Source organism: Bolinopsis microptera, chromosome 5 (assembly GCF_026151205.1).
Source record: "Bolinopsis microptera isolate Bmic1 chromosome 5, MBARI_Bmic_1.0, whole genome shotgun sequence".
Classification (NCBI taxonomy): Eukaryota; Metazoa; Ctenophora; class Tentaculata; order Lobata; family Bolinopsidae; genus Bolinopsis; species Bolinopsis microptera.
The window spans coordinates 18,263,340-18,279,669 of NC_087076.1; the positions used below are offsets into that span (position 1 = coordinate 18,263,340).

Below are 16,330 nucleotides of genomic sequence, written 5' to 3' on the forward strand. Positions count from 1 at the left end.
CAGCTCGGAGTTAATGATTACAGATATAATGACCGTCATGTTAATAAAGCAGTCAAGGATGCAAAAGAAGCCATCGACACACTCCTCTCAAGTTCCAGTGCTAAAATTGTTGTCTCCCTGCCCACTCCAACTCCTGGCCCAATAAGTGATCTAACAAATCAATTTGTTTCGGAGATCACCCAATTTGTCTCCACTAAAAGAGAGCTTAGTGACTTATACCGGCGCCTCTTCACTGTAAACAACACTGGAAACTTCTCCCGAGCCATCTCTGCTGCTGAGTCATCTGAAGACTCTCCTAACCCTCTGAAGGAAGACCAACTTCATGTCTCAGAGTATGGTCTAAAAAAACTCTGTATGAATATCAAACTTGGCCTATACCGTGCCTTTGGTATGAGATCCTATAGAAAGCAGCCCCCCACAGAGCGTTAGAATAACCATGAAATTCAATAAAAAACAAGCCTCACGAGATCAACTCGCTGTAATGTCCTGGAACATTCAGGACAGCACAGGAGATGGGTCTAACAAATTTGAAAATAAAGAATTTCTTTCAATCCTCAATCAAGCTAACATTCTGTGTCTCCAAGAAACAAAGAAACAAGTTAAGATTGAAGGATACCTTTCTTTTAATAGCAACCGCAAAAATTCTCGCTCAGGAGGGGTCTGCATTCTTGCTGAAAATGATTTAAGAAAAGGTGTTTCTTGTGTGCCTTGTAGCGAATCTGACGATATTATTGTTGTCAAACTTGACAAAAACTTTTTTAAGCTTGATTTTGACCTATTTTTAGTATGTTACTATATTAGCCCTGCATATTCGTCCTATGTCAAAAAAAATCCAGACTATACTGCTAATACTTTCTCCGCTCTTGACTCCATCTGTATCAGACTACGTCAAAAGGGAGAGGTTATCATGTGTGGCGATGCAAATGCAAGAACTGGAAAACTCCCAGACTATATCCTCTCTTGTAATGCACCTGCCATGCATGACATTTACAATGACATTGGACTTGAACATGACATCGAAGAACCCAGAAACAACTCTGACCTGACTATATCTGAACCCCACTGCCAACACTTCCTTGACATGGTTATTAATAACCAACTCAAAATTCTTAATGGCCGTACCCTCGGGGACACCACTGGAAAAATGACCTGTCACAAATACAATGGGAGCAGTGTGGTTGACTATTTCGTAATCACCTCATGGGCAAGGGATCATGTAAACTCTCTCCAAGTGAAGGAGTTTACATCATACTCTGACCATTGTCCATTAGTCTTGAAACTTACCACATTTGAACCATTTGTTGCCAACTTCCAGCTCCCAGACTTTTCTAATTTTCCTTGTGGCTATAAGTGGGACAGCAACACCTCTCACTCACTATTTAAAACAGCCCTTAACTCGCCCAAAATTGTTAGTAACCTGGAAAACATTGCAGCAAACGAATTTAGCAGCACCTTGGAGGGCAATCATGAACTGAACGATGCAATTACTAACTGTCTCCACAGTGCTGCTGATATAGCGTTAAAAGTGAAAAAACCTCCTAAAACTTCCGCCCACAAGAAATGGTTTGACCCACAAATCAACTCCTCGAGGCGAAACCTGAATAGGCTAGCAAACCGGCTAGGTAGTAAGCACTGCAACAATATTCTCCGACGTGAATATTACAAGCAGCGCAATAAGCACAGTAATCTTGTTAACAGTAAGAAATTATCTTTTCTTAGGAAGTTAAATGAAGCTATTGAAGAGGGTCATATTCTTGACTGGAAAAAATTTAAAAGGCTTAAACAAGAACATGACACTAGCCCCCTACTAGACAAATTCGATCTAGCTAGCTTTCATGATTTCTTTGCATCCCTCTATAAGAAACCAGACCAGGAGCCCGATCCCACTCACCACAATCACAATCATTACCCTGAACCACCAGATCTGGATATCCTAAACAAGCTCATATCTGAACCCGAACTAACTTCTGCAATCAAAAAGCTCAAAAAGGGTAAAAGTTGCTCAAATGACTTGATCTCAAACGAAATGCTTCAGAGCCTAACTCCGCTTTGTCTCCAAGTCATCCTCAAAACGTTCAACCACTCTCTGGTCTCAGGTTACTATCCATGGCATACCAGTATTATCACTCCTATCTACAAATCAGGCAACCCCTTCAGCCCAGACAATTACAGAGCAATAGCAGTTGGCAGTTGTATGGGTAAGCTGTTCTCTAGCATTTTACTTGAACGTCTGTTATACTTCAAAAAGCTCTACTGTCCTGATCCAAAAGAACAGCTCGGTTTCTCGAAGGGTGCTCAAACTAATGATCACGTTTTCACCCTTAAGACAGTCATTGATAAATACACTAAAGTTAAAAAAGCTCGTCTCTATGCATGCTTTGTTGATCTAAGAAAGGCCTTTGACACTGTATGTAGGGACCTTCTTCTGCACAAAATAACATGCCTTGGAATTACCGGTAACTTCTTTAACTGCTTAAGTGATATGTACAAAAACTCAATTGCTCATATAAAAATCTCCAAACTCTTGTCCCCTAAAATTGATATTGGCAAAGGAACGGAGCAAGGACACCCCCTATCACCAGACCTTTTTAAAATCTATATTAATAACTTGTCATCTCTTCTGAAATCTGTTGGTGATTATCCAGTTCTTGCTGACGTTCTAATATCACATCTGCTCTGGGCTGACGATCTTGTCCTTCTTGCTCTAAGTCCCAAGGCCTTGCAAGTCAATATCAACATTCTATCTGACTTCTGTAACTCCATGGGCCTTGAAGTAAATATAAAGAAAACTAAGATTGTCATATTCAGCCCTCCCAAAAAGAAGCAGTCCCATGAAACATTTACATTGGGAGGTCAGCCCATCCAGCACACCGAAAAGTACTGCTATCTTGGCATAATATTCCACAGAAATGGATCCTTTACGGCAGCAAATACTGAGCTGAGGGCCAAAGCTCTCCGTGCTCTATATGGCCTTAAAGGCAATATAGTTAAAGATGCCCTCTCTCACCGTGCCCTTAATATTCTATTTGATTCCTTAATCAAACCAATCCTGCTTTATGGCTGTCAAGTCTTATGCCCCCACTCTAAAACAATGAGATACCTTTCAAAAATAGATGACAAAGCCAGCCCCCAGCATACCCTGAAGTACATTGCACAGGACCACTATGAGAAATTCCACCTAAAATTTATCAAGTGGTCTTTGTCCGTCCATTCAAAAGCATCAAATATAGGTTGCTGGGGCGAAAGTGGGCGCCACCCCCTATTCTTTGAAGCCTGCAAACTTGCAATAGATTACTATAGTCGCCTTGAAAGCACCGAAAATGAACTACTTTGTGCTGCATTTCACGAGCAGATCATGCTGGGCCTTCCTTGGTATACCAACATCTCAAAACTTCTCACCAAATACAACTTCCCCCACTCATCTTCATCAAAATCTAAGCTCTCCACCCAAATCAGTCATAATATGAGGGAAGAATTCGTGAATACCTGGAAATCTGCCAAGGCCTCCTCACCAAAACTAGAATTCTATAACTTAATTAAACATGATTTTGAACCAGAGGCATACCTACGAATAATCAAAGTACCTGATTTTCGAAAAAGCTTGACAAGGTTTCGTATCAGCTGCCACAACCTCTACGTTGAAAGGGGCAGATACGAAACCCCTCTTGTACCAAGAGAAGAACGTTGGTGCACTTACTGCTTTTTCAGTAAAGGGCTCAAACCTATCGAGGACGAAAGCCATGTATTAATTGACTGTTTGCTTTACTCCTCAGTTAGGGAAAAATTCAACTTTTATCCCCAAAACATCACTGACCTAGCCGGTCTGCTCTCCAACAAAAATCTAGATCCTACCAAATTTACTGCCACAGCAAGAGCAATCCATTCAATTCTCTCTGTGAACGAACAATATACAGCCTATTATAAGAGCCCAGATTTCCACTCAAATACTGGCAAGTGCATAATGCTCTAGGAACTCAAAATAAACTCATGAACCATACAAATTTGATTTACTTAAAGAAAATAGCATTATATTATAACATTTCTATTTTATCCCTACACATTTGTAAATGATTAGAAGTGTGTAACTTAAATTATTTCAGAATTATAACTATTGTGAACTCAATAAAATAATTATCACTTTTGTATCCTTGTATCCTTTGTATCCTTGTATCCTTACACAATCCCTCACTCTCTCTCTCTCTCTCTGAAAGTGAACACACTCATTACTCCACACTACTCCAGGGCCCTCACACTGGATCAAATTATACACCACACTTCTATTCACTGCAACACATGGGGCACCAGCTGTGTGTAATGATGCCGGCTAGTTTAACATACTGTGAGCTTGTTAAACTTCTACAATGCGTCGTCGTCTTGGTAACTACAAACAATAGTTTGATAAATGGGACCCTGTTTATTTGTCACTGGTAAATAAAACATTCACCGTGAGGGGTGGTATCTACTCATAAACTGTTAATAACATTCAGTTATTGGGTGGTTGTGGGAGCTGGCAGTGCCTGGTGTCCAGTCAAAAACTTAACTTACATATAATAAAATATCTTTCATTATTAAAGTAAGAGCTGGAAAAATGGCTCTTTTTGTGGTGTGGTCCTGATTTTAGATCATTGCATATTTATTGGGGCAAGAAATGCAGTGCAAATATTAGCTAGAACTATCACGAAGTGGCCACAAATATGACTGCAACAGAAAAACTGGCAGATTCTATAATTAAGCTAATGGTTAATTAATGTCAACAATGTTTACAGATTAAGTATAATGAATACTGGATAGTACTTCCTAACAGTTCTACATAGAGATCATCCCAGTGGTATGAATATCGAGAAATTTCAAACCACTATTTCTGCAAAGTATGATTATATGAGGATTAAGTCCTATCAAAGTATTCTTATTCTAGAGACAATAACGGCGATTAATTGGCGCCAGTTAAAACTTATGCGGTCACAATGTTCAACACTAAACGGACACATGTAGCGCAGGTTAATTCAAAGTAAACAACTGACAGACTAACAAGCCATCCGTGAAGGAACTTGTTTACAATGTTTACAGACAGAAGTGACAGAACATAATATGCGGTTAAATACCGCGGGTACAGACATACCTTTACCACCGGTGATCAACCGTTCTACATTCTACTCTAAAGTCTACATTCTACAAATTCTGCTGGAATAACAGGATAAACATTAAACATTTGTATGGACCGAAACTTGTTTCGATTAAAAGATTTTAAGCTGGGCCAGAAAACCACAAATTCTGTCAGAGCTGGATTTTAAATCCAAATTATATTCGGAAGTATTATTGATGAGTCAGTATGACTACTTATGTTAAACAAACGTAATAATGCGAGCTACTGGATTTTATCAGAAACATTGCTTATTTGATGATCGTAATATTAATATGGTCCACGATGTCGGTGATCGTGTCCAGTGGACACTTAACTGTCCACGATGAGAGTTATCTTATCCACAGTCTACGTGATACGAAAAAATAGATATAGTAGACTGGTAGAGCGGGTTTCGCCCAGTTTAATTGCAGAGCAGTATCGTCGCCAAGTGAACGCCCTCAAAGATATGAGGAAGCTGGGATAAATCACGAATTCCGCCCAATCACTTAAACTCGCTCGTATTCATGACTCATGTCGTCCACGAAGAATATTATTTAAACAATTTAACAAATTCTCATGCTAAAAGGGATACGAAGCTGCTGAAATTGGATATGAGTATAAATTATAGTGTCAACTTCATTATATAGGAGGTGAATCAGTGATGAATCTTTAAACTGATTAAACAGCGTCGTTTCAGCTGAAAAATCAATAAATGAGGCCACTTTTCTGGCTTCTTTATCGTGAACCTAGCGTGAACTAATCGTTGTAAGCCCTTTCTAATTTTATATCAGTTCATGTCTTAGAACCGTGTCTGCATGTAACTTTACAGTCAGTTATCCAACTGACCTCGGTGGTAAAATTTGTATGGTTTAAACCGTTTCATATAATATGTACATGCCTATTCAAATATACATGCTTAAATGACCGTTTATTCATTTTTAGTTAGAGTAGATCCCTAAATTCATTCGAATCCCCAAAACATTTACGAGACTACATAAAGTGTGAAAAGTATAATTATTATTATATATTATTTATTTGAAATTTAAGAATCCAAGAAATAAAGCAAGTCTTCCTACCTTATGATTCCTGATTCGTACAGCTCCGTGACGCATTGCCACTCTTTTCCCGCAGTTTCTTCCAACAACTTTCCTCTTTCCGCCCGGCCCTGCCACGTGATCAGACTCACAACTGTCAATGTCTGATCCACGTGGGGTGTTATCAGATCCACGATTATCACTATCGTATTCAGCACCTTCGTGCAGTACGTCAGTATCGCGCGGTTTATGATCTATTTCCTGATCACTTCCATGGGTACGGTGATCAGATCTACGATGTTTTGGATTAGATCTACGGTGTCCTTGATCGAATCCAGGACGTTCTTCAATTGAACCACGATGTTCTTGACTGGATCCATGGTGTTCTTTATTGGATCCACGACGTTCTTCATTTGATACACGATGTTCTTGATTAGACCCACGGTGTTCTTCATTGGATACAGGGCGTTCTTCATTTGATCCATAATCTTCTTCATTGGATCCACGACGAACTTGCTCAGATCCACGGTGTCCTTCAATAGATCCACTGTTTTCTTCGTTGGATACAGGGTTTTCTTCGTAGGATTCATGGTGTTCTTGATCGGATCCATGGTTGTCTTCATTAATTCCACTGTTTTCTTCGTTGGCTCCATGATATTTTTCATTAGATCCTCGTTTGCCATGATTGGACTCTCGTCTAGGGTGATCATATCGATGAAGTTCGTGTTCTGTTCTGCGTGCACCCTGATCTGCACTGTGGTGTGATCCGCGATGTTCTTGATATAGTCCTCTATCTTCTTGACCATTTCCAATATCATCGTTATTGGATCTACGCACATCGTGTTCGCAACCACGATCGTATCCTTCTGCATAGTGATCAGGCGCGTGTGCACCATAATCGTTCATACGTTGATCATGATCATATCTAAATTTATCTGATCTGTGTGCTGAGTTATCGGGTCTACGATTATCATGATATGGTCCACGATGTCCGTAATTTTGTTCGTGATGTAAATGATTGGGTCCACGATGTTCGTAATATTGTTCACGATGTAAATGATCGGGTCCACGATGCTCGAAATAATGTTCACGATGTCGGTTATCGGGTCCGCCATGTAATTGATCGGGTCCACCATGTAAGTGATCGGGTCCACCATGTAAGTGATCAGGTCCACGGTGTTCGTCATAATGTGGTCCACCATGCAAGTGATAGGGTCCACGGTGTTCGTCATAATGTGGTCCACCATGTAAGTGATCGGGTCCACGGTGTTCGTCATAATGTGGTCCACCATGTAAGTGATCGGGTCCACGGTGTTCGTCATAATGTGGTCCACCATGTAAGTGATCGGGTCCACGTGCAGTAACATTTGGTTCATGTGGACCGTAATCAGGCCTACCACCAGGTTCACGATGTTTGTTGTATCGGTCCCGATTTACATGATAGGATCCACGGTGTGAGTGGAAAGATCTAGGCGCGATGTTAGCGTCAGTCACATCATCTAATCTACGTTGTACGGGGTCAGAACCATAAGCGAACTTCTTCGTTCCATTGGCCAGTTGACCGTTCTGTACAGAATTTGAGAGAATATCAAGGGATGTGTGAACAATACCAGAGGATATGTTGCCAGCACTGGAACTGAGATTTGAACACAATAGTAGATCACCTCCTGGTCCTTCCATTATTCCACCACTTGGGAGACGTTGTATTATTACAGATCTTAAATAAGTTATATTATTTAATTTCAATTACAAATTACTGCTTATATAAACTATGAAGTTGGTTGATTATGTATAAAGAAGATAAAATATTTGTTGAGATGTACTTATGAAAGAAATGACAGCAACTCTAAGCACTGAAAATACGATATTGAAGAATGAAGACCACTGCCAACTAATTTTAGAATGCACTACAAGATCAAGAAGGCTCGCCTTCCATGCAATCTGTTAAATTGTCGTTTAAAGAAGTCAGGAATCTTTAACTTGATCTTGTATATGCTATGGAGTTATTTGTTATATCAATGCCAAACAAGGAGAGAAATAGCAAAAATCGTCAGCTCAAGAAATGACAGCAACTCTAAGCTCTGAAAATGCGATATTGAAGATAGTGACCACTGCAAACGAAGCTGATAATGCACTAGTCGTTTAAAGAAATCAGGAATCCTTAACTTGATCTTGTATTTGCTATGGAGTATTTAACAAACTTTGTTATATCAATGCCAAACAAGGAGAGAAATTGCTCAGATCTTCAACAATGAAGACAGGCATCTGTCAACCTAACTGCAACTACAGTGTCATTATTAAATTTTTTTCATTAAATTCAAAATTTAGCGTTAAACGCGTATGTACCGTTTAAACGGTATCGTTGCCAAGTTTCAGTCTCAGAATGAAATATTTAAAAATTCTCAGGAAATTTGTCAACACACCTACATTTAGTAGACAGGTTATCAAAACAATACAACACAGGAAATGGTAGTAGCAAACAAACAAAGGAACTAAAATATAGAAGGAACTAAAGCGTGCAACAGCTGGTAGGGCTGGTATTATGAACATCTACATTCTACAACTAGAGTACAAACTGCAAACACTTACTGTATTACAGATCCCGCCAGCTCAGGGGGCGATGTGTGCTGCAATGTAAAGAAATACGAAGGATCGGAGGAATGTAATCGAATTTCCCAATAATAACCGAGAACGTGTGTAGAGTCTTAAAGGTGATCTGATAATTCATAATGAGTCGAGTAAGGGTGATCTGATAATGAGTTAATGTTGACCGATCGTGTGATGTGTTGGGGCACCTCAGGCGAAACTGAAAATATGTGCCTCATGCAGCCGGGCAATCCAGCAAATAGTCTGCATGATAATGAATATGGTATTTAAAATTGAGTGTAGTGATGAGGTCACGTGTGTGTGTATTTATGACGTCACTAATGTACATTTCTTATAGTAATATTGTGACGCATTTCAGAGATTTCTGATTACTTTAGAGTCGGCATTAATGGTCTTGCAGTATGAGAACATTGAATGAAGAAGAGAAAATGTACTCTAGTAATAGTATATTGCTCCTTTGGGTATAATGAGGGGATTTCAGCGAGAAACGTACAAAATGTTGCTTTTTTCAGTGCTACACTTGTAGAAAAGTACAGGATGTTGCATCAGGGGGTAACATTTCGGTCCAAGCTTACAATTAAATAATAATAAAAAGTTTCGTCTTTTGCAAATAATTGCAAATACAACAAACAGCAACGACAAAAATGTTGCAGACAAAACTAGATAGGAATTTGGCGAAATTTTAAATTAGTGATGCTACTTATAATTACTATCATATATATCTTGTGATCGGGATTTTTTGATTATTGATAGGTCTGTCTACAGTTTATCTTAACTTACTCGTATTATTTAAGATCTTTGTAATCAAGATACAGATCTCTGACACCTCATTACTCTTCCATATTCCCGCATTATATCTGGAACAGGATTGGTATGTTGATGTTATTGCCCTGCACGCGGGCTTAATGTGGCCGAGTGTATCTAAACAATTTGAACACGGAACAATGCAAGAAGATGGAATGTTATTATTAAAACATGAATGGTTATATCACGTATGGAACGGTTCACGCATATTTCTGTCTCCACCTCTTTCTTGAGTGTAGTCTCCCGCCGATCATTATTTTACACCCAGTTTTAAATCAACTGGAGACAACAAATTTCCCACGAAAACAATCCTGAATCTAGATATAAACTCACCCGGTAGTGGAAGAATCGAGTAGCTGCAATTATCATCCTCAAAACTAGAACCACGCTCAAACGATCAAAAATTAATGTAAAATCAAAACTGCTTTCAAAAGTAGATAAGCGGATACTCAAGATTGGAGTAATATGAAGAAAGTAACTTGAATCTAAAGTTTAGTGACGATTACCTCACTCTCCGACACCCCTTGGAGATGCTCTCTTCTTTCAAAGTTCTCTTAATCTAATTCTACCATCACACTACACTGTCATTCAACCTCCATGCTAACAAGGTGATTGGTTCGTGAATTTGAGGATTGTCTGTGATTGGACAACTGTTTGATCAGTTAGTATGTGTTAGTCTGTCTAGTGAAATGTTAACCTAAAAGCGGTGAGATTGCTGTAAATTTCGGGATCTTACATCAGAATCTGAGTGATTGATTCCAATTAGGATTCAATTATATCAATTAAATGTAAGGTTCGGTGATCAGTCGGTCATTGATCCTATTCCTTTGATACAACAGAAGTATAACCACATTCCGATTAGAGTAAAGCGGTGCGTGTTAGTCAGATAAAGATAACATCGTAAACCGAGCTCTTTTTAATTGTTTTAAATCAGATCTTCCTCTTTGAACCAACTTGTTTCGCGAAACCTCCCTAGCTGCACCACCAGGAGTATTATCCGATATATATTACCAATATTTACTATTTAGGTCCTGGTTTGCACATAAAACATGCACCATGTTCGGAGTACACGCAGTTCCATCAACGTAAGTGGAGGAGGTGACGCTCTCATAGCCCCACCCTTATACTAGTATGCTTGCAACCAATCTCTTGATGATATTAAACCCGGTTTATGCTATGGATATTTAGCCCCCTAAGTGCAGTAGTAACAAGCAAGAACAACCTAAAATTACTAGAACTCAGATATATCTGAACCATGTTTGGGAACATACCTGACAGGATGGCGCCACTTTGTAATTTCTCGAGATCGAAGAGGAAAACATTTCCTCAGACTCAACCTCCTTGGGTGTAATCTGAGGAGTTTTTGAGGTTGGGCTAGGTGGTGTTCTGTTAGGAAGTTTTAAGGTTGGGTTGGGTTGTGGTCTGTTTGGAGGCATGGAAGAAGGTGCATTCACAACACCAGAGCTTTCGTCAGAACGGTGCCTGAAACGACAGATTTTATCAAGCGAGTAAAATTCAACATAAATACTTCAGTGAAAGTTTCTGACAAATTTGCAGTGATGTAATCAAACCTGGAAACCCTGATAAGTGATTAGTCTGAAAACATGCAAATTTCAAACCTAAAAACCTTATCCTACTCGAATTTCCCATAAAAATGTACAAACTACATTTATGTTCGGAAACAAGAAGAAAGTACTAACATGTCAGAATCTGGCCGTCGTGGAGCAGAAGGAGATAGGACTGAAGCGGGCGAGGTCATCTCCATATAAACATCCTCCTCAGGCGGGGGTTTGTTAGGAGGCTGAGAATGTATCCTGACTGGGGGTTGATGGATGTTCCTTGAAGGTGGTTGGGTGGCGTGTCTAGGCGGGTGTTCAGATACCACCCTACTTGGTAGATCAGGGCCCGTTTTAGTATCTAGTTGTGAAGGTGTACTGCTGATACTAGAGCTGCGGTTCTGTTTGGGACTGAGTAAGCTCTCCAGAGCTCTGGTGATGTCGTTAGGATTGACACCCTGTGACTGTGTATTAGACGGTTGAGACCGGGGACTCAGTAGTGGAGGTGGGGTCTGATTACGATTAGCTGGTGAAGGGGGTCGGTTTGTCTCCACTTTGTGAGAAAAGTGGACACTTCGCGGTTCTACTTGCTGTTGCCGTGGTTGCTGCTTATTGTGATTATTTTCGGCAGACAGGGGTCGTGGTTGCTGGTTAGTTTGAGAATTCTGATTATATTCGGCAGACAGGGGTCGTGGTTGCTGGTTATTTTGAGAATTCTGATGATATTCGGCAGACAGGGGTCGTGGTTGTTGTTTATTTTGAGAATTCTGATTATATTCAGCTGATAAGGGTCGCTGGTTATTCCTACTCTTGATAACCGCCTGCTGAAGACTCTGCAATGGTACAGGATGTTGTGGACTGTTGGTTCGTACTGGGAAAGTAGTATCTTGTCTAGTGTTGAAGGTAGGGCTGGTTATCCTGATGTTAGAGGGTCTCTGAGGATAACCATTCTCAGCTACAACCGGCCCGTGATCACTAAGATCAACACTGTTCCTCTCACTGCTAGATTCAATGCTTTGACTGTTCCGTTTTCTGAACATATCAACTCTATCATCTCTAAAAACAGGGTACTCCTGATCGATATATCTGTGATCCAATGAACGTTCACTTCGTAGACTTTGTAAACTAATCTCGCTACTCTCACTCACTTCACTCCCTCGTGATCCCTTCCTCATTCGTGTCGCATTATAACCAAAATTCTTAGCTTTAGGAGGCAAGGCTGGTCTCAGGGCACGAGATTGTCTCATTTGAGCGTCTCTGATCTGTCTAGACATGGGATCGGAGTCCTGACTTGAAAAAGAGGGACTGGGACTCAGGGAGCTGTATTGAGAAGCAGTGGAGGAGGCTGAGCGACGAGGTGGAGTACGGGAGACAGTGCGGCGAGGTGGAGTTGGAGGTCCACTACGTGGGGTCTGGTGTGGAGGAGTCTGATTAGCAGGTTGGGGTAGTCGGGAGGGGAGGAGAGATATAGCTGGTTTAGAGGAGAGGTGAGGAGGGACGTTGGGAGAGGCAGGGTGTTTGGAAAAGAGTCCAGCTTGTTCAGCTAACATACTACTCGTGTTCTGGGCTCGTTCCACTGTCAGGTGAAAGTGAGTCTCACGTGATCTCATGTCCTCTATACAACGCCTGAAAAAAAAATGAGAAATTATTTTTGTGTTGCCTTTATTGATATTACTTTAATTGTCTGTAATTCGCACTATTTGATCGTGCTAGGTACCTGTCTCCTTAAAATTATTGTTTGCCTTATGTTGCCTTATCTAGAATAGCTGATGTAGAATAAAAGGACGCATGTTTGTTTCATGGTTACCATATCAGCACCACAATATAGACAATATTTAAACGATCATTAACTCATTTCTCAACAAACTCCGTTCAGAGCTTAACGTCCCTGACTACTCGAGTGTACACTCTGTGTAAGCACACTGCACCAGGGCACCCTGGAGTAGCGCCACCAGCTGGTCTTACACTTGTAATAACGCATGTATCATCTTACCATCTAATCGAGTTTCTGTGGCCAGCAACCAATATCATAGAAAATGAGCTGGTGTGACGGCTTACCTGGATATTATACACTCTGAGATTGGATTACCTGTGACAAAAGGGGGACTGTGTGGGTAATGTGGATAGTGTGAATTTGTGGCGGGACTAGTATGAAAGGGGAGATGAGCACGTACAGTCTCAGAGAGTTGTAACTGTACGTACTAACTTACTTTATTGTATTTACTTACTTACTTTTACTTTACTGTACCAAACTTATTGATAATTAATTTTGTTTAGTTTTGTAGGAGAGTCTGGAGTACTAAGTGTAACGGAACTTATCTATTCAATAGGTGATCACATTATCAATAATCTAGTTATGTTTGTCAGGGTTAATAAGGGGTAAAACTTCAATATGATGTAGTTTAATAGCAGTCTGAATAATAACAATAACAGTGTTAAATTACACTTTATGCTCAGTCAGGTCCCAGAATAGGTTTGCTTTGTTCGCTGTGACGTGAACTGTAATACAAAGTCTCAACTTCCAACACACAATACGAAGGCGAGGATCTAACGCTATCCAGGGCTTATAGTAGCTTTGTGAAATGAAGCTTTGTGACATTTAGCTGTGTGACATTAAGCTTTGTGACATTTAGCTTTGTGACATTAAGCTCTGGCACTTTTAAAAACACTCGCCAGAAGAAACCTGATATATATTCGCCTCGGGTGTACACTAGCTTTACTCTCTGATAACAGAGAATTAAATCATCATACTTAGATCATCTCCCGTTGATAAAAGCTCAAACCATGACTCTGTGTTCTCCAGATCGGTAATCTGAGTCACCATGTTCTACTTTAAACATACCCTGGAGCAATTATCATTATACAGAGCCTGACTCTCTATAATGCAGTTCAACAAACCCTGGTTACTCGCTCAACGATTACACAAGACACTAGTAAACGTGGTTAGTATCGGTCTACACACAATCTAACTACAGCATGTAGATAAGGACCAGTAGATGGGACGTGTTCTATACTTACAGGAGGATATTCTGTAGAGCAGACAACTCGAACAGAGCTCCTTGCATCATACTAAGATAGAGAACTCTGCAAATGTAGACGATATGACCCAACAATACAGATCTACTAAGTTAGGACGTCTACTAATGGTTTCCTTAAGAGATTGTCCCCTGAACATTGAACAATGATGCAATCTATCAGTTTCTAGCAGCATTATCTAACTGTTATGCAAGTTCTATCATCAGACTTCCCACTTCCCGCCAGGGCTGGGTAAGGCTGCTTACTCCACAACTTAATGCAGCTACATTATTATTTACTCCACTATTATATGTATACTCCACTATTATTTACAAAGTAAATATTCGAACCCGCTAATATTCAAATGTTTCCTCCCTCAATGAGGTAACATTACTCTGCTCCAGGGCTAATGTGTGATCCAGTGCTTGGAGAGAGAGACACTGTTTGTACACACTAATGGGTCTACACTCTACAGTGTGTCATGAGGCACGCTCTCTACAAGCTCTCTACACACTTTCTACACGCTCTCTACACTCATGTAATGGTTATTTTACTAATGGTTAATGGTCATTTCTCATTGGTCCATTGTAATGGAAAACTTATGGATCATGGTTTCTATATATTAAATTTGCAATATATTAACTATTAGTTTATAGTAAATACGAAAACAAGCTTAGGACTTGCAGGTTATATTCATTATTAATGAAAGTTACTCTATGATGGGTAATTAGACAATCGGGGAAACCTCCCATGTCCGTTCTGTTTGGAAACATGCGCAATTCGGTAATCTGTCGATGTGCACATAACGTACGGGTAATGCACGGTTAATGCATAACGTTAAGTAACGATTGTGGGCTAACCGTGTGTTAACCGTAGCTACCTGTGTGTTAACCTTGTTTTATGTGTGCCTTAACCGTGCATTATGTGTTCACTGTTCATCGACAGATTACCGAGTTCCCCACATTTCACATAATATGTGTTGGAAACTCAATAACAAACAGATAACTGATACTATTAATAACAATGTTAATTTAACTAGGTTGGACATTGGAGAAATTTATTCCTATGAAAAAAATAAGATTACAAGCAAGTCACCTGGCACTAGGAAGGCTCATCTTGGCAGTACTGAACTCGTTGATGAAGAGAATCTTGTCCCCTGGTTGCAGGTATGGCTCTATCTCAGAGACTCGCACATACACTCCCGAGTGTACACCTGCCACACCAACTGTGTCTCCATGTCTGATAAATTATAAAATTTAAAAAAGTAAGTATTGTCAATTCTAACATAGAAAGAAGGCGGATAATTACATGAACGTTTCATCTCATAGGATCGTTTTTTTCTCCAAAAGAGCAAATACCACAAAATCAAATATTAAGTGATCAATTAAATGAAGCCAAGTTCATAACCGATTGAAGCTGTTTAAACCTATCACATAAGATTAAATGGGTTTCCGATGACACTTTAACGGCACCCGAATTCGAGCTCTGATCATTTCTGCTGCACAGCGAATACCTGGACCCTCCTGCAAACAAGATGTTAGTCAAGCATATAAATGTATGATACAATAGTAATAAACAAATTTTTGAAATAATAATATGATGATTGTTTTGTTTTAGAATAGATCAAAGTTGTAGTGCAAACCATTAAACAATTTGTAAACCTCCATAATTCAGTTTAAAGCTCACCATTGTTAGAATTCAATATCTGAGAATCACTAGTCCTAAGGTTGGTGTTTTTTCGAATGGATTTTGGCAGCGTAAAGTAAGATTTCCCCCCATCACTCATACTTTATATTTCACCCATAACAAGTCATCTCATATCCCACTACGTTAGTACATTTGGGCTGAAATAGTTATTAATTTAAGAGCCTAGAACAACTATACAATTGTGGATTGGTCACAATAATGATTAAGAAAATCTAAATCACTATAGGCTACAATGAGCATTTTAGTACAGTAAATAGCATGGTAGAAATAGAAATGCAGGAAACAACAGGCAGTAACATTAATACATGTAAACCCCGATTTAGGAAAGTATGGGAAAGGAAACAGCAACTGCAAAACAGGGTTTTCTTTGTTTACATTATGCGCAATAAATTCTGGGGGTGGGGAGGGGGTGGGGGAGGGGGAGGCCGGGGTGGGGCCAACATGCAACGTTACACAACTGCCACAAACCCTGATTTACTGCAAAC

At 39.8% G+C, this 16,330-nt stretch overlaps 1 protein-coding gene across 3 annotated transcripts in view; it reads right to left on the reverse strand.

Moving 5' to 3' along the window:
• The window catches only part of LOC134816172 (membrane-associated guanylate kinase, WW and PDZ domain-containing protein 1-like), a 41,876-nt gene extending 25,880 nt beyond the window's left edge, over window positions 1–15,996 (reverse strand). The window contains exons 1-5 of one of the 3 annotated variants that reach the window (XM_063824943.1): window positions 15,825–15,996; window positions 15,565–15,661; window positions 15,234–15,377; window positions 11,268–12,749; window positions 10,839–11,049 (exon numbers count right to left, since the gene is read on the reverse strand). In XM_063824943.1, the coding sequence (XP_063681013.1) occupies window positions 10,839–11,049; window positions 11,268–12,749; window positions 15,234–15,377; window positions 15,565–15,661; window positions 15,825–15,924 (2,034 nt within the window). In that variant the 5' untranslated portion in view covers window positions 15,925–15,996. Of the gene's footprint in view, window positions 1–6,198; window positions 7,888–9,900; window positions 10,120–10,838; window positions 11,050–11,267; window positions 12,750–15,233; window positions 15,378–15,564; window positions 15,662–15,824 lie in introns of those variants that run through there. The other 2 variants (XM_063824947.1, XM_063824944.1) reach the window with 2 other exon arrangements.
• Between the last annotated feature and the right edge of the window lie 334 nt (window positions 15,997–16,330).